The 17,840-nt window shown below is 52.9% G+C and overlaps 1 protein-coding gene across 11 annotated transcripts in view; it reads left to right on the forward strand.

The window, feature by feature from the left end:
• The window catches only part of COL27A1 (collagen type XXVII alpha 1 chain), a 186,264-nt gene that overhangs the window by 56,391 nt on the left and 112,033 nt on the right, over positions 1-17,840 (forward strand). For all 11 annotated transcript variants that reach the window (XR_014247868.1, XR_014247869.1, XM_082403739.1 and 8 more), the window contains 2 exons: positions 7,744-7,797; positions 11,844-11,897. Coding sequence is in view for 9 of the 11 variants with exons in the window: in XM_082403739.1 (XP_082259865.1) it covers positions 7,744-7,797; positions 11,844-11,897 (108 nt within the window). In the remaining 2 variants the exon portion in view is untranslated. The remainder of the gene's footprint in view (positions 1-7,743; positions 7,798-11,843; positions 11,898-17,840) is intronic.

The following is a 17,840-nucleotide window of genomic DNA, read 5'->3' on the forward strand; positions in this document are numbered from 1 at the left end:
TCCCCTGGGGTGGACTTGGGTCTGGTGGCCCCCTCCAGGTAAGAGCAAACCCTGGGCTTTGGTTAACCCAGGCCCCAAGTCACTCTTTGCTAGCCTCACTGTAAAGGTTGAGTGGCTTAAGGAAAACCACGAACTGACTGGCCCCAGTCTCCAAAGGCCAGCTGCCTGAGCCCTGGAACAGGGTTCCTCCAGCCCACCAGCTTGTCTGCGAGTTTCAGGCGAAGGTCGCACATGGGTAGGGCTGAGTGTGTTTGGTTTCGCACGTGCAGCATTGTTTAAAAATGTTTAATAAGTTATTAATATTTTTTGAAATGTGAGAGATTTCTTCTAAAAGACTGGGTGACTGGCCTTGCTTGGAAGAGGGAGAGATGCAGTGGCCCGTGGGCTGCGGCCGGGTCAGGGCTTCTGCTTTAGACAGGACAGGCCCCCTCCTGTGTGTGCCTGCCCACACGTCTCCCGCTTGGCCTTCAAACCCAGTCCTTTCATCTTGTTTCTGTTACCTGCCTGGCTCCTGTAGACATTTGATTTGTGGCCCCTGGTAGAGGAGTTTGGGGGTGAGGAGGGTCAGGGTGAGTCCAAGCAGTCAGGGAAGAGAGAGAGAACATTCCACGTGCAGGAAACGGTCTCAGGGTCGATGCCTCCGGCATGCCTGGGACTGTCTCCAGGGGCAGCGACCTTTCTGCAGCTGGAGGCCAATTCCTCCGGGTGGGGAGTGATGAGATGGAGTTTCCAGAAAGCCCAGGCCTCTGCTCTGTTCTCCTTCCTTGGAGATGACCACCGTGTGGGTCCCTCCTTCCCGGGGCCGGGTCGCCCACCAGGCTCTGTGCTTGGGTTAGGCTCCCCACAATGTGGAGACAGTGGCAGATACTGGGAATTCCCAGGCCTTACAAACACACTTAATGAGTTTTAATAATCATTAGGAATAATATTTATTCAGCCTGTCTCCAAGGGGACCGAGAGCCCGTTTTTATTATAACCATATTGTAGAACTTACGGAAATTGTATGCATTGCTTTGCGATTATGTCAACATTCTGCTCAAGTCCCGTGTTCTGAAATTGGCAGTGTATGGAGTGGGGAGCCGAGGAAAGCAGGAGAAACCCTTTTCACCCCTCCAGGCTACCCAGTCCTACTCAGGCACCAGGGACCTTTGGCCTGTGATAGCTCAGCTTCCCAAGCTGTGGAGGGGTTGGCCTCACTGGCTGTGAGGTCAAAAGGGGGTGAACTGTCCCCCTCTGATAGAGGGGGAGCGAAGTTTAGGGTCTCCACCCCGCCGAGTGGAGGAGGCCAGCCCTGTCCCCCAAGGCTGTGTGTGATGTGGAATGAGGGAGGCCGTGTCCAAGCCAGCACAACTGGAGCAGGAGCAGGTTTTCAGGGTGTAGACTCTGCCTCTGGGCCTTTCGGGTGCCTGAGCCTCGTACTTTCCTCCTGGGGTTTGGTGATGTGGGTCAGCAGGAGGTGAGGCCTCCTGCCAGATCTGGTCTTGAACTTCCCCCCTGATCGAAGAAGGTGCTTTAGTTGACCTGTTCAGGGGATGGATGCTTAGGGACCATTCAGTTCACCCTCATCATTGGGCGGGTGAGGAGCCTAGAAACCTGTGTCCAGAAAGGGCCAGGATTCACTCAGAAGCCACACAGCACGTAGGAGGCAGAGCTGAAGTTTACGCCCCAGCTCCAGACTCCAAGATCAGCACATTCCAGTCCCCGCTCCCCCCCTCCACCCGCCCCGCCCCGAGTGTCTGCTCTGAGACCCTAGGACTCAGAGCTGAGAGGCTGCGGGCTTCAGAGCTGTGTCAGGCCCTGTCCTTGGTCTCAAGTGAAGAGTTCAATGTCTAAAAAGTCTTCTGTTTCTATACCTATCACGTTCATGAGTTACTTCCACACACGTGGCATCTCCCTTTAGGACCTTGTAGAAACTGATCCAGGAGGGTAGGATGTGTGTACTAACCCCTCCTCTACAGATGAGAGGACCAGGGTTGGGGAGACAAAAGACTTGGCCAAGGGCACGCAGCATGTTCTTGCAGGAGGAGCTGGGCTGCAGCTTCAGTGAGGACCATGGCTCTTCCTTCTCCAGCCCAGAACAGATGAGGGCAAGAGGGAAGACATCAGTGTGCCCGGGTGCCATCCTGCCTCATGTCCTGTGCTATCCCCTAATCCCACCCTCCCCCCAGCTTGGAACCTAGTCTCACTCCAGTAGGAACCAAGAAGCTTCTAGAAGCTTTGTCCAGTCCGCTGTGGCAAACTGGTGGCGAACTGGTCATTTATATTTCACCAGATATCAGAAATTATTCATTGAGGTGGCATCTTTGAACAGCAGTGACAAGAACTCGCGTTCCTTCTGTTTTCTCTTATCCCCGCCCCAAACCCTCAGATACATTCAGGATCTAACCCCAGCAGAGCAGAAGCTGTGCTGCCCGGGACATGAGGCTTAATTGTCCCCAGTCTGGGTACACGCAGACCTGGGTTTAAATCCTGGCTCCACTCCTTACTAGCTCTGCGGCCCCAACCCACTCTAAGCTTTGGTTTCTGCAGAAGGTAATAGCTCCCACCTCCTGTGAGGAAGCCAGTTGAGGAATCTCCAGGGCTGCCTTGGAGTTTTCGATTTGCTGGGTGATTTGGGGAACTTCTTTCCTCTCCCTGGGGCTGTCTCCCCTCTATGACCCAGTGTTGAGAGAGCTCCCTTCTTAGAAATGACTGCAGGACCTTTCAGAGCCTGAGAGGTGTTCAAGGCTGTGTCTGGCCAGTTCTGCATGGTTCTCGAGGGGCACGGGACAGACTGGCAGAGGCTGAGACAGAGCTCTGGGCCCAGGCCTGCCAGGAGTTGTAGCACTGAGGGAGGGAGCTCTGTGGGAGCCCCAGGAGCGGGGGGAGCATGGAAAAGCTGAGCTTGGCCCCGGGTGACTAGGGGCGGGGAAGCTGTGGTTCACAGAGGCTGCACAGAAGCTGCACAGAAGCCCCACGCCCAGGAGGAGGCGAGTCAAGGCCTTATTTATTCACGATCAGGCTGCTGGCATTTGCACGCCCTTGCACTTTTTCCAAGCGTCACCTCGGGGAGACCCGGCCGAGCGCCTGGCCCACAGCAGATGCTCCATGACTATCTGGGAGATGAATGAAGGAATTTGATCCTTACGAAAAACAGGTTGTCCTGACACGCAGGCCAGGCTCTTTGAGGTTACACAGATCTTTGCTGCCGGTGGGGTAAGGAGGCGCTTGTAGTGCAAGAGCACACAGACTTTGGATTTGGAATGACCTGGGTTTGAACCATTCCCTTATCCAGCCATCTTTTCATTCTTTCAACAAATGTTGAATGAGCGCCTTCTAGGTGCTAGGTGCTGTGTGACCTTTGGCAAGTCACTTAACCTCTCTGAACCTCAGTTTTTGGCCTCTGTAAAACAAGGGTATGGTACCACCTACCTTTCCAGAGTTGTGTGGGTTGTCTGAGATGAGAGGCATAAAGCACCCAGCTTTAGAATATGGGTCCCAGTGGATGTTTGTGGCTGATTGTTGATGTGCAAATGGTTGAGGTAGGGGCATTGTTGCCCTAAGAGAACCAAGAGGTTCTGGCACAGGAGGGCCTTCATGCCATTGGCAGTTAGGAATCAGGGCTAGATCTTGAGCAATTCACCCCTTACACTGGTATCATCTAGAATCCAGGAGAATGGAGGGGCATTTTGCTTTGTCTTTGCATATGATTTTTTAGCTCCTGCTGCGTGCCAGGCTCTGTGCTAAGCAGTTTGCGTGCTGTATCCTGTGACCCCAGGCAGAGAACGGGGTAATCGAGGAGAGTTTAAGGAAGGGATTATTTACAGAGGTGTTGGCGTCATCAAAGGAATCGACAGGGGCTGGAGAAGCACATGGGGTCCAACGTGAATTACAAGGGGAGGGGAAGGTGTTGCTAGAAGCCAGTGAGAGTTAAAACATGAACAGGGGTCTCAGACAAGAGCTGGGACCAAACTATAGCCCAGCAAGGAGGGAGCAGGGAGAGAAATAGCCCACCCACCCTCTCCTTCTACTGGAAGAAGAAGTTTCTTGCTGGGGCCTCCCATTGACCAAACTCAGCCAGAAGCAGAGAGCAGGGAAGCCTGGCAGTGCAGCCTGTAGAGGTCAGCTTCCCAGGGCACAGAATGGATCTGGGAAGCAAATGGAGAATAACCAGCACGCGTATACGTTATCCTGGGGAAAAAAAATGGGCATTGTATTCCTATTTTACAGCTGGGAAAACTGAGACCCAGAGGCATAGGGAGATGAAGTAATCTGCTCAAGGCCTGTCCCAGTAGGCCCTTCCCTAGGACAGAGACTGGGGAAAGCTCAGTGCCCTTTGGGCTAACCTTGGGAATAATCGTGAGCTCAGATGGTTAGAGATGGGAGGGCCTTTTGAGATCTCTTGCCTCCCCCACCAGGCGGCAGGCACTGAGCAGAGGCCCAGAGAATGAAAGGTCATTGCGCAGGGTCACCTGGCTGTTAGCAGCGCGCTCAGGACTGGACTCAGGTCTCCCAGATCCCAGGCCTGTGAAACCTCTCCTTGCCTGCTGCCAGGGGCCATGCCAGCCAGGACTTACTTCCTTCTGCAAGGCTTGGCAGGCGGGCTATTGCAGCTGGACACAAGGGTGGACTTGTTCCGGGGGATGGGGTTCCCCTAGGCCTGGCTGTTGGATGCCAGGACCCTTGGGGGAAGCCCAGAGCGGCTGCTTGGTTGTTTCCATGGCTCTGTTTGCGTGAGCCCCGAACCCAGGCCTCGTCCACCTCCCCCAGACAGGCCTGCAGCCCCCGCTCCCCTCCCCCTCAGCTCCAGGCCCTCTCAGAGGCCCCGTTGTTTGCAGCGTGGAGTGGAAAAATCCCACCCCGGCCTTGTGAATCATCCCGGAGTCACCCGCTCAGGCTTCAGGCCCTGGAAAGAAATGGCAGCGTTTTTCCACTGCACGGTGAGCAGGCAGGGTCTCGGATCAAGCGAGAAGGGCAGGGGGCACCCAGCCTCACTGAGTGTGGGAGGGTCAGGCCTGCCTGGGGCCGCAGCTGGACGGCTGGGCTGCCGTGTCAAGGAGTCCGGCTGTGAACTGACATCACCAGGCTGGGCCGTGGGTCCTGCCTGGCACTTAGAGTCTGTTTTGCAGCTGTCAAGGATGAAGTCAGACTCCAGGCTGGATGCCCCCGTTTCTGGGGCAGGAGAAGTGCCAAGAGGGTGTATCCAGGCCACTGCAGTGGTGGCCCTCCCGGGGTCCACCAGGGAGCTACACCCCACGGAGACTGTCCCTCCCTGGAGCCCTGCACCAGCCTTCACCCCTCTGGGCCTTGGCCACCTTCTCTGGGAGATGGACATGATCTCACCTTTTCTCTCCCACTGGAAAACCTAGAGGAGGAAATCACCACAGAAATTCAGGGAACGCCAGTGTTGGGAAGGTTCTGGGATAGTCATTTCACAGATGCCCACAGAGGGGAAGGGAATTACCCAAGGTTGCCCACCTAGTCACAACGCACCTGGCTAAGATTGTCTGTGTGGAAGCTGCCCAGGATAAGAGAACGAGTCAAATGATCCTTGGTTGAATCCGGGCTCTACCTATTAGCTGTGTGGCCTTGAGCAAATCACTTTGCCTCTCTGAGCCTCTCTGTGGTTTCTCATTTGGTCATGATAAAGATACCTGCAGTAATGCTTGGCCTCAGCCCCCTGCATTTCCCTTTGATTCTGGGTCACCTGGAAAAATAGGGCCGAGGAGGACCTTCTAGGAAGGGGAATCTTTTGCTCTCCCCCCAAACAGATGCTGAGGAAGGTGGCTTAAAATTTTGAGTTGGGGAGGTTCCAGCAGCTTGCTTAACAGAAACAGCACTAACTTTCTGGGCGTTAACTGTGTACCAGGCACTAGGATTTGCACTTTTTATAGATTATCTGTCAGCTAGGTGCTGGTACAGCCTCATTTTACAGTTAAGGAATGAAGCCTTGGAGACTGGAGGGAGCTGGCCCAAAGCCACACAGCTAGTAAGTAAGGGTGCCCAGTGTGGACCCAGGCCCCTGTCTTATACTGTATTCTACTGCTTCCCAGGGAGGAGCAGAGAGTAGGCTGGCCCTGAATCTCAAACCCCCAGAGGTAGATATAAGACTAGAAACTGTCCACCCAGCCCCTGGCTCTGGATGGAAGGAATGCTGCCTGCTGCCAGTTTGGCCAGAGGTACCTGGAGGCTCAGATGGCCAGGACTTGCACTGGGTCACGCAGCAGCCTCCCTCCCTCCAGCCGGGGCTCTTTCCAGTGACCCTGGGGCCTTGGTACCCATATCTGCCTGTCTGGATCTCTCTTCTGATTTTTATTTATGGACGAGCAAGCACGTGGTGTTCACGGACCAGAACTGTGAATCAAGGCTGCCCAGCGTGAGATCTGGATTAATTACCAGCCAAATCGTACTGGGTTTTCAACACCGATTTTAACTCTGGGCAGGAAACCTGGAATCTCGTTGATGGTTATTTGAAACAAATGAATTCCCCAGGCCTCACACATCCTTGAAAGCCTGGCTTCCTTTGAAGGCTCTGTGTTCAGTTCTTTACATCAGGCACTTAGTTAATCCTCATTCACTCCTTTGGGGTAGACAGGGCAGTAGCTGTGGTAAAAGAGAACCGTGGAGACTCAGGCTGAAGGCTTTGCACCAAGTCTCCAGCTGTTAAGTGGCAAGACCAGGATTTGAACAAAGGTCAGACTGCAGTTTAGTAAGTCTGCTGGGCTGACTTGCTTCCTATGGGAAGGGAAGAGAGATGAGGCCAGACAGGTGCTCCCTGAATGCCATGCTGTGGGGTTAGGCCCGTCTTATGTGGGGAATGGGGAGCCATTGAATGTTGTTGAGCAGGGGGAATGCCTTGGGAAGGTGAACCAGGCTGTGTGGAGGAAGACTGGAGGGGGGAGAGGGCGGAGGCAGGGAGACAAGTGAGCGGGCTGTTGCAGGTTCTCAGGGTGTGGTGATGAAGGTTGGACCCGGCTGTGACCACTGGAATAGATGGAACATTTGAGTGACGATTGCATACTAGGCATTGTGTTATATGTTTACCATCTCATTTCATCCTCGCGATAATCCTATGAGGAGGGCATTATTACCCCATTTTATAGGCACCGGCTGGTTAAGGAACTTGCCCAAACCCAGCTGGTAGGTGGCAGTACTGGGATTTGAACCCAGGCCTGTCTGATGCAACAGTCTTTGCTTACACCCTTTATGCTACACTGCCTCTCCGTGGTGCAGAGATGCTGGTGTGACCTTGGACAAGTCCCTTCTCTCCTGAGCCTCTGCAGATAACTTGGCTGAACTCTGAGGTCTCTTGCTGTTTTATTTTATCAAACATTTGGCTGAGCCTTGGGAAGAGAGAGATGACTCATATCCCACTAGTTCCTTTGAGGAGACCATGGTCTAGTGGGAGCAACAGGCTTCTAAGCAGATAATTCCCCAAATATAATACAGTGGCCTTTAAAGCAGAAGGAAAGAGAGGACTTGGCCCAACTTAGGGGAGGGATCAGGGAAGGCTTCCTGGAGGAGGCGACACCCTAAGTTAGTTGAGTAATAAAAGATGAGTGCTTCAAAGACCAAGAAACAGCAGCTGCAATGGCCTGAAAGCCCCAAAGAGCATGCATTCCTCAGGTAGGTACCTCAAGGGATCCCTTTTCTCAACCATAGGGTTTCCATGTCCAGAGCTCTGGATAGCTTTGTTGAATGACTACATGATTCCATTCTCTTCTGCCACTGGGCACTGATGCTGTCTTCTTGCTTTTTATTCAGGGTCCGCCTGGGCTGCCTGGGCTCCCTGGACCTCCTGGTACACGGGGTCCTCGGGTAAGTGATCACGTGCTGTCCTTTTGAGTTCTGGTAGGCTCTGTGTCCTGTACCCCATTGCCCCTGAAGTCTCAGCTTTGCTGTGTGTCCTCATGCTGCCTGCCACCCATTTTCCACTTTGTCCATTGGAGTGGACGTAGGGCTATTAGGGGGCACTGTGTGGCCAGACGTGGCATGGGACAGTGAGAACCTCTTGAAGAGTCTATGCTGTCTATTGTGGGTATCACCCTTGGCAGCCTGGAGTGGAGAAGGGGTTTCTGCCCATCCCCTCAGCTGATGGGCTTTGGTGTTTGTCCAGGAAAAAAGCTGACTTGGGAGAGCATGACACTTGCATCCATCTTCCCATCTCTGCTGGGCCAACCTGGGGTAGCGATGCTGACATAGGCAACCAGATGGGCCATGCCAGGGACGGGGTGAGCTTCCCACGCTGAGAGGTTCAACCAAAGTCTGGAGGATGGTTTGGCAGGGCTTTGGTGGCTGATAGGAGCTAGCCCGAACCTCAGAGTGAAAAATAGCTCTGGTCTGTTATGCCTGGCATGTCACTTAATGCTGTCTTATTTGATCCCCTCTCCTTCCAGGACCCCTATGGGCCAGTATGACCACTCTCATTTTAGGGATGAGAAAACCGAATTACTAGGAAACGGAAGAGCTAGGACTGGAACCCAGGCTCTTAACCATATAATACTGGGACTCTTAGGGGTCCTCTTGGAGAGAAATCTGTCCTTTTCCCAAGAGGGCTCAGACCCATGGCGCCTGGCATCTGTGCCCAGGCTGAATCAGCCTTTCCCACGCTGGGTGCCTGGCGAGGCCCTGGCAGAGATAGCTGCCTGGGGCATATTTTTAGCTCTCAGCCCAGCGGATGGTTCTGGTTACGCAATTACTCGAGCCCTAGTTCCCTCCAGACCTGGCCCTGTGCTCCCTGGGCCCAGGGCTCTGGAATCTGCTGTCTGAAGTGGCATTTCCTCCTGGCTTTGGAGTCTCCATGGAGCACTTGCCCAGAGCTGGGGACCACAGAGGTATCATGGACACTGCTGGCCAAGGGACCTTGTAGCCTGGGACCAGGATGAGACCCCTGGACGTAGCAGTCTGCCTGGGCCTCCAAACTCCTCCTGAGCCCCGAGCCTCTGTGCCTTTGCTTGGACTGTCCTCTTGACCCGGCATGTCCTCCTTTGCAAATTCCTCCTCCATCCATGGCTCAGATCAAATGCCATCTCCTTCTCTGATGATCACCTCCTTCTTGGAGCTCCTGCGGCAGTTAACTGCCCCTCTGGATGGCATGGCTCCCTTTGTAAAAGCTCACATTGACCACTGAACTCTGTCACCTGAGTGGCGTATGCAGGATCTCATCCCATCTTCCCAGCCTTCCCGATAAGTAAGTTCCAATACTATCCCCATTTTATAAGTGAGGAAACTGAGGCTCAGAAAGGTTCACTTGCTTTGGATAAGTTCAAACATAGAGTAAATGCCAGAGCCAGGATTGAACCCGGACGGTCTGACTCCAGAGCAGCAGACAGTCTGACTCTTAAACTACCTGTTGCGCTAATTTTTCCATCAACTCAACTGAGCCTCTCTGGGCCAGAGACAGGCCCTGTTGACTTTTCTTTTTCACCCAATGCCTAGCAGAGTACCCTGCGTGCAGAAGGTGCTGGGCAAATGGTTGCTGATGGGTTCTAGTCTGGGAGTCAAGAGCATTTCCCCCAAGAAGCTGTGTGGCCTTAGGCAAGTCCCTTCCCTATTCTGGGCCTCAGTTTCCACATCTATAAAACACTGGATCATGGTAAGGCATTTCCATCCAAAGTTCCTTCCAGCTCTGAAATTCCACAAGTGAGGGAATGACTCTCCTGACATCCCTCTCAGGCTTTCGGAGTACTCCCCACTCCCTGCTGCCCATCACCCTGTTTCTAGACTGGAAATTCCATAGATCATAAAATTCCAAAGATAATAGAATGCTGGGATTAAACAATCCCAGTTCCTCTGTACAGATGGTGGTTCTGGGGCTCAGGGAGGGTCAGGGCTTTATCTGAGGTCATCCAAAGCTCTGTGGCTGGCCCCTTTCCACCTCTGCATACTCCCCTGACCCATCGAGGGGTGCTGGGGAATCCCTAGGCCCTCCCTCCACTCGGCTTTCTGGGCTGCAGCATTTGTAGAGTCGGTCTGCTTGGCTTCCAGTCAACTATGTGATTCATTTCTCTGCAAGGCAGTGGCTGGAGAGGGGTGGAGGAGTGGGGATGGGAGAGCAGGAAGCCCTCACCTTCACAAGCTGCAGATGGGGTAGCCGAGCGCTCTAGCCCTCCATCTTTAGGGCAGCTGGGGGCACAACTGGGGAGAGGTAGTCAGTCTTGACATTGCCCGGCACAGCCCATGCCTGGTTCTGGGACGCTAGATGTGAGGGTCCCCTCCTCAAACAACCCCGTCCAAACTTTTCCCAATTCAGGCTGAGCTCTAAAGTTAGATCCCAGGAGCCCAGGCTGGGGTGAAGCTCTGAGGTCTTCCAGATTCCTTAGACACCATGAGTCCCTGTCGTTCATGGAACTGATGGGGAGACTGAGGCTGGAGAGAGGGAAGGCTCAGAACTGGGACCATATTGCATCTAGGTGCCAGGAGACAGCGTTTGGTGAAATATTGGGAAGGGGCTGGAGGGTTGATTATTTTGGAGGTCACCCATGACACTGTTATAAATTCCCCAGACTGAGTGAGCCTCTCAGCTCGGTTCCTCCTCCACATGGATGGAGAAGGGGAGGGTCCCAGCTCAGGCGTGGAGGAAGAGGGAGGTGCCTTGGGCGGAACGTGACAGGCTGCAGCTGGGAAGTTGGCCTTGAAAAGAGAGGAAGGAAGCAAATTCATACACAGCCAGATGAGTCAAGAGGGGCCAGGGACAAGGGCAGTGTGTCTAGTAGGGGGCACCCCTCGAGGTGCCTGTCTCCATCCCCAATGCCTCAGATTATTCCTGTTGGACAAAAGACCCCCAGAAAGTACTCAACTCTTAGGACTCTGTTTATATTACTGGGCTGCAGGACGCTAGCCCAGGGCCTTTGCAGAGAAAGTGGACATAAGGCCCCAGCTGTTGTAAGGGAGATTCAAATATGGCCTGGGAAAATCCAGTGCCACGAATAAGCCTTGGACTTGAAGCCAAAAAACTGGGTCCCGGCCCTCTCTTGGCCGCTACTCTGCTGTGTGACCTTGGCCAAGACTCTTTGACTCTCTGAGTTCAGTCTTCCCAGCTGCTTCGTGGTCCCTGGGGGACCCTGTAAGCTCAAAGCGTGTAGGAACCTAAGGGAGAGCTCTGACTACGTGTTGTGGCCACAGGAGGGATGCCCCTTCGTTCAGAGCGTCCAAGTGCTCCCTTGACTGGGCTCGCAACTCCAGAGACTCATACAAAGTCCAGTTGGAGTCTGAAGTCTGGAGAGGTTCCCTTCAGCAGGAAGAGTCCCAGAAGGTTCCTTGGAGGAGGTGGCATTAAAGCCAGGCCTTGAAGAATGGGTTGGGTTTCAGCTGGAGGGGATGGGTGGGAAAGGCATGCCAGATGATGGAACAGCATGACAAAAGTGATACAGAGGGGAAGTATCTATAGCAGGCATGGTCAGGGCAGCAAATAGCTAAGTGTGCTCTGAGCCCGAGGAAGCAAGTGTGGGAGGGGCTCATGGGGCCAGGTGGAGAGCGTACGGAAAGGTGGTCACATTCAGGGGTTAAGGGCTTGTGCTCTGAAACCACACATCTGAGGGTGAGATCTAGCTTTGCCCCTTAGCAGCTGGGTGACCTGAGAAAGTTATAAACCTCTCTGAGCAACAGTTTCCTCATCTTGAAAATAGGAATCGTGGTAGCACCTGCCTTGTGGGTTAACAGGATAAAGCGAGATAATGCATGGAAAGTGCTTAACACGGGGCCAGGCGTCAGGGGAGCCTCTCTGCAAGCAGCTGCCATGGCCAGACTGCTGAGACTTGGCTAGGGAAGACCCAGCGGATGGGTGGGCGGAAGTGCCAGGCCCTGCTCTAGGAAGTGGGATGACCCCTATTTTCCCCTCATCTCTTTCTTCTTTTCCCTTTCAGGGTCCTCCTGGGCCTTATGGAAATCCAGGCCTCCCCGGCCCTCCTGGAGCCAAAGTGAGTGTTTGCTGTGGGGTCTGGAGGGAGAGCCGTGGTATGGATGCTGGGGTTAGGGCTGCATTGGGGGAGCTTCTTTTCTTAGAGGCTCCTGGTGGTCGGGCCTCAGGGTCACTGTGGAGGATCCGTATCCAGGCCACAAGCACTCCCTCGTGCCTCCCAGGTGCCAGGCCCTGTACCGGGCTGGAGACAGAGTGAGGAGTTAAGAGTTTAGCTTCTGGTGGGGAGGGGTTGAGGGGGAGAAGGGCAGCTGGAACCTAAGGCCCTCAAAGGGAGTGGGAAGAAAGGTCATTTGCTGCTAAATAGGGAGGGCTGTGAAGGTCCAGCTCGAATGTACGTGTTACTGGGTCATAAGACACACCCTGGGGAGGCATGTCAAGTTTTGAGCTCGGGAGGGACGTGGAAAGATCATGTTTGAGAAAGACCCTGGATGCCGTGTGGAAGATGGACTGGGGTTGGGGGGGGACCAGAGCAGAGGCAGGGAGACCTGGGGTGATACAGGCCAGCGTAGGGGTGCGGGAGGAGGGGAGTGGGCACCTTGACAATGTGGAGGTGAGGTAGGGAGGACTCGGTGATGGACGAGAGGAGAGAGATGGTGACTCCCTGGTGTTAGCCTAGGTGACCAAATCGAGGAACCGGAAGAAGGAATGTTGCATTTGGGAATCTGTAGACCGGCCCGGTGGAGATGATTCGCGGACATTCTGAAACTCAGGAGAACTCTGAGCTGGAGATAGAGCCCTGGGGGGTGGCCAGCACAGAGATGCCACCTCTGGACTTTAGATGGGACCAGAAACCCACGTGACTGGTGCTCTGATGAGTGTCGGGGGCTCCAGCCCCGTCCACGGTGGGGCATGGAGTGAGAAGCACCAGGAAAAGTACGGGGCCAGCATTATTTAGGTTACAGGGAGAAGCCTCGAGTGATGGCTGGAGAAATAGGAGGAGGGGAAGGAAGACACAGGCTCGGGGAAGCCAAGAGCACAGCATCTGTGCCGAAAGAGTGTGGGGCAGGCCAGGACAGGCAGAGGATCTGCCCAGCTGTCAGCTGTGGAGTGGCCACGTGAAGAGCACCCCTGGGCCTTGGTTGGCCTGGGCTCAGGGTCCTTCTTTGCTAACGCATTGCAAAGGGCTAGTGGCTTGAGGAAGGCCGCTAACTGACTGGCCCCAGCTCATGCAGCGATTGACGGTTGAACATCCTCCAAAGGCCAGGCTTGACTCCTAGGGAAGAGTTCCTCTGCCCACCTTGTCCAGAAGTTTGGGACAAATGTACACAAGTAGCCCTGGATGTATGACGATATGGCACCAGAGTGCCAGCGCAGAGCCCTTGCACAGAGCTGCGGGAGCCCCTGCCTCCGCCCCTGTAGGTGTGTGACTTCGGCCAGGGCTGGACTGGGGTCCTTCCTTGGAAGGCAAGCACAGAGGCCTCAGGTGCTTAGGGGCCAGCAGCTGCCTGGAGGTGCTCTGGGTTTTAACAAGGCAAACACTGATGATAATAAGCACCGTATATTGGACCCTTACTGTGTGGTAGGCACTCTGCATGCACTTCATGTAGCCTGTCTCATTTGATCCCCACAAAGACCTAATGGTCTCATTATCATTAGATGATAGGTGGAGATATTGCACCCATTTACAGATGGGGAAACTGAGGCTCAGGTGGATTAAGACACTGTCTAAGAAATGGCAGTGGCACCTGCCCCCATGGGTCAGGCAGAGAGAGGGGAGCTCTTTGGAAGACTTCTGCTTTGCAGAGGCCTCCGGTCTCCTAGGCCATGGCGTACATCGAGATGCTGAGGATTGGCAGCTGTTTTGATTGCCAGGTTTGCTCAGGAACACGCCTTTCTTGGCCTGGTCTGGGACTGTCTGGTCCTCCCTCCCTCCCGCTCCCAAACGTGACCCCCTGCTTCTGTGGCAGCAGATGCTCCATCAGCTTCTCCCCGGTCCAGGCTGCCCCACACTGCAGCGCCTCAGCTCCAGTCTGGGCTGCAGCCCACCCCCATCCTGCCAGCAGATGTGCAGAGGCAGGAGGAGGACCCACCAGCTGCCGTCCTCGCCATTTTGAGGAGCAGCTCTGGGTATGGTGAGTGAGGCTCAGACCTAACAGGTGAGTCTTCCCGCTGCCACATGGAGCTGGGACCTGTGGACTCAGGGCCTCACGGATAGGCTTCCAGCTTGCTTCTGTGTAAACAAATAAGGGTGAGGGTTCCAGAAAATACACTGGAATGGGAGTCTTCTTCTCCCATTAGCACTTGCATAACATGCCAAGGGGAAAAGTCATGCCCTTTACCTGGACACTTGGTTGTGAGTCTCAGGAGTGAGCAGAGGTGGATCCAGGACAGATCAGTTGGATGGAAGGCCCAGTCTGCTGGGCTTTGGCCCTGGGCAGCTCTCAATCTGTGGCGTGGCCAGGACAGGGTTAAAGAGAGGCTCTTCCTGGATGGAATTCCTGACTTATCCAAGATTGGAAGGGAATGTCGTGGATCTGCAGGAATAGATGTGATTCTGGGGAGAGGGTCCTCACTGTTTACCAGATCCTTTCTGGGTCTGGGAGGAGACCTGGTGGGATTGTAGGGCTGGCCTCCTCCAGGCTCTGTGCTGGCTCCTCCTTTTCCGCACGGTGTTGGCTTCGAGAGCTGCCTCTGGGGCCCCCATCCATTCATCTTCCTTCAATCAACAAACATTTATCGAGCACCTACTATGTGCTTTTGATGGAAAAGTCAGCCAAACAGGCAGGGTCTGCGTGGTGGCAGGGAGCCTGCCCTTCGTCTGGCTGGGTCGCTGTGTGGTCGTTCCTGTGCTGTATTTATTGAGCCCTTGGGAGCTTATGGCCTTGTGGGTTAAAGATCCCCCTGCCAGACTAAGGATGGGAAAGATTGGTGGATTGAGGAATCAAAAAGGGGAGACAGAGCAAAGGTGAGGCACTTCATCCCTCTTGAGGTCACAGAGGAGCAAAGACCCAAAGGGCCAATGACTTAACTGGGGTCACTTGCGGTGACCAGCAGTGGCGGGGCTGTATTTCGGGTCCTTGGGTTTGCCAGTCGGAAGACACTTGTCAGGACTGCACAGCTGGTACAGACCAGAGCCAGGCTTCAACCCCACCTGCCTGCTCCAGAGCCCAAGGCTTTCCCCATGTACCACATACCCATATGCCCCACGTTCAAATCAATCAAGAAGAGTGTTTGTCAGGTCCTGCAGGGAGTCAAGATCAAGGACTTTGAGAATGAAGCAGAGAAGCCAGAACCCTGGGTGGATGGCATTAGCTGACCTTGGAGGCCCAGGGTTGAGTCATGTGTCCAACCGACCCATAGTTATTGCTGCAGGAAAGCACAGTGGTTAAGCACAGACTCTGGAGCCAGACGGTCGAAGCTCCTGTCCCAGCTCTGTCACCTTCTAGTTGTGTGACTGTGAGCAAATTATTTGAACTTCCCATGCCTCAGTTTCCTTATCTGGAAAATGGGGTAATAAGAGTAGCTGCCCCCTTGGGTTGTTATGAGGTGTAACTGAGTTAAGAGCAGTGCTGGCCTGTGGTAAGTGGTCAGCTGTCAGCATGTTCAAGGTGCCCGGCCTACAATGGGGCACAGATAGGGACGGTCGCTGCTGTTGTGGAAATAAGCTGACCACTCCATGAAAAGGGCTCCACGTGAGAGGCACTGGGTGCTCAGAGACCCCACAGAATGGCGATTAACCTGGTCTGGGAGGTGAAGCCTGCCTTCCCAGAGGGTGGGAAAGTTGAACCAAGGTCTGAAGGGCAGCAGGCAACCAGGCCAAGGGGCGGGAGGAGGCTGGGGAGGGCAGCAGGCCTGGTGGGTGTGCTAAGACTTTTGGACTTTATCCAAAGAGCAGCAGGAAGGCATGAGGTTTTTAGCAGACATGACACGATCAGATGGGGTTTGTGAAGGCCACTCAGGCAGCTTGAGAAGCTTGGTCGGTGGCCAGCAAGTTGAAGGGTGACCAATGGGGAGGCCTAGAGCTGCCCTGATGGTGATGCTGATGCTGAACCAGGGGAAATCAGATGGGATGCAGGGCCCAGGTGGGGTAAGAAGCTCTGGGCCAGAGGCCGGCAGGGCTCCAGCTGTGCCTGTGCTGGGCGACGAGGCACCTGGCCCCACTCTCCCTGGCAGCCGGCCTCCTCTTCCCTCCTCTGGCCTGCTCGGTTTGCAGTGAATTACCCAGGATTACTAGGGGCCCTTGGGCACCCGGGGAGAATAGGTGGGCAAGAGCGGCCATGCTCAGTAACCCAAGTGACTGCTAGCAGAGCTGCTAGAAGCTGAGGTGGAGCCAGCCCTTACAGGATTCTCGGACCTCAGGCCCCAGCCTCCCTTTCCCCTTCCTCTGATGACTGAGGTAGGGCATACTCATTAAAGAAAATGTGGAAAAGTCTAGAAAGTATCAAGAGGAAAGCAGGCCTCTTGCAGTGGCCTTGCCCAGTGATAGGCACTGACTGCATTTTGAACAGCCTGTGGGCCAGGGACTGGCCAACAGCTTTACCTGCTTTGCAGGGTGGATGTTATTACCCCCATTTTACAGACGAGAAAACTAAGGTCCAAAGTGGCTAAGTAACTAGCCTGTTTCTGATAAGTGTCAGAGACAAGATTTGAACCCTCTACTGTCTGACTCCAAAGTCCATAGTTTTAGCTACAAGTCTATTATTAGCTCCATAGCTCTTTAGCACTGTTGGTTAAGCAATATCTCTCTCTCTCTATATATATATCTAGATATATCTATATATTTATCTATATATCAATATATATACACACACATACATACATGCATACATATATATGTATAAATAATTTAAAATATGCCTTGCCTGTAAGTGCTATATAGTGTTTAGCTGTAATTTTATTAACAATTGCCTTCTAGAAAGATTGAACCAATCCATGCCACTGCTAGCATTAGAGGAGGATGTTTGAAAAAGATAATTCATTATTGTTTTCAATTCACTTCACTGCATTGATCATCTTTGAGAAGAATATTTTTCTTACATTTGTTTTCCATTTGCATTTCACCATTTATGAATTTTTATTTTTGGGGTTGGGATGTTATCTTTTTTTTTTTTAATTAATTAATTAATTAAATTTATTTTTGGCCGTGTTGGGTCTTTGTTGCTGCCCGGGGACCTTCTCTAGTTGTGGCGAGCGGGGGCTACTCTTTGTTGCGGTGCGTGGGCTTCTCATTGCAGTGGTTTCTCTTGTTGCGGAGCACAGGCTCTAGGCACGCGGGCTTCAGTAGTTGTGGTGCACGGGCTCAGTAGTTGTGGCTCACGGGCTTAGTTGTTCCGTGGCATGTGGGATCTTCCCAGACCAGGGCTCGAACCCGTGTCCCCTGCATTGGCAGACAGATTCTTAACCACTGCGCCACCAGGGAAGTCCCAGGATGTTATCTTTTGTTATTGACTTGTAAAAATTATTTGTGTTTATATATGAAGGCTTATTAAGCCTTCATCTACCTTACAAGTATTTTCAAATTTATTGTTTGCCTGTTAAGACTATTCATGATGATTTTCACAAGTGAGAGTGTTACCTATTTTTTTTTTTTTTGGACTAACAATAATAACTAACACTTATTAGGAACTTACAATATGTCAGGTAGTATGGAGAGAGCTCTACCATATGTAGAATGTATGGTTCTTTACTTTAGTACTTAGACATTTCTTTCCCATAGTAAACCAGAGAGGTATTCACTTATATTCCTAGTCATTTTATAATATCATTTGTACTCTTAAAATTTTAAACCATCTGGAATTAATCTTCATGGGAGTGGGTATGAGGTATAACTTTATTTTTCCCCCAGTAGTTCATTTATTAAATAACTTTTCCTGCACTGACTATTATATGATAGACCAGGGTCTCCTTCAGGCCATTCAAGTATGTTTCATTCCTGTGTTTGTATATTGCTAGTAAAATACTATTTTATGACATTTATTAGCTTTATGCTGTGTGTCTCCCT

This window comes from Balaenoptera borealis (assembly GCF_965194805.1).
Source record: "Balaenoptera borealis genome assembly, chromosome: 8".
NCBI classification, from domain to species: domain Eukaryota; kingdom Metazoa; phylum Chordata; class Mammalia; order Artiodactyla; family Balaenopteridae; genus Balaenoptera; species Balaenoptera borealis.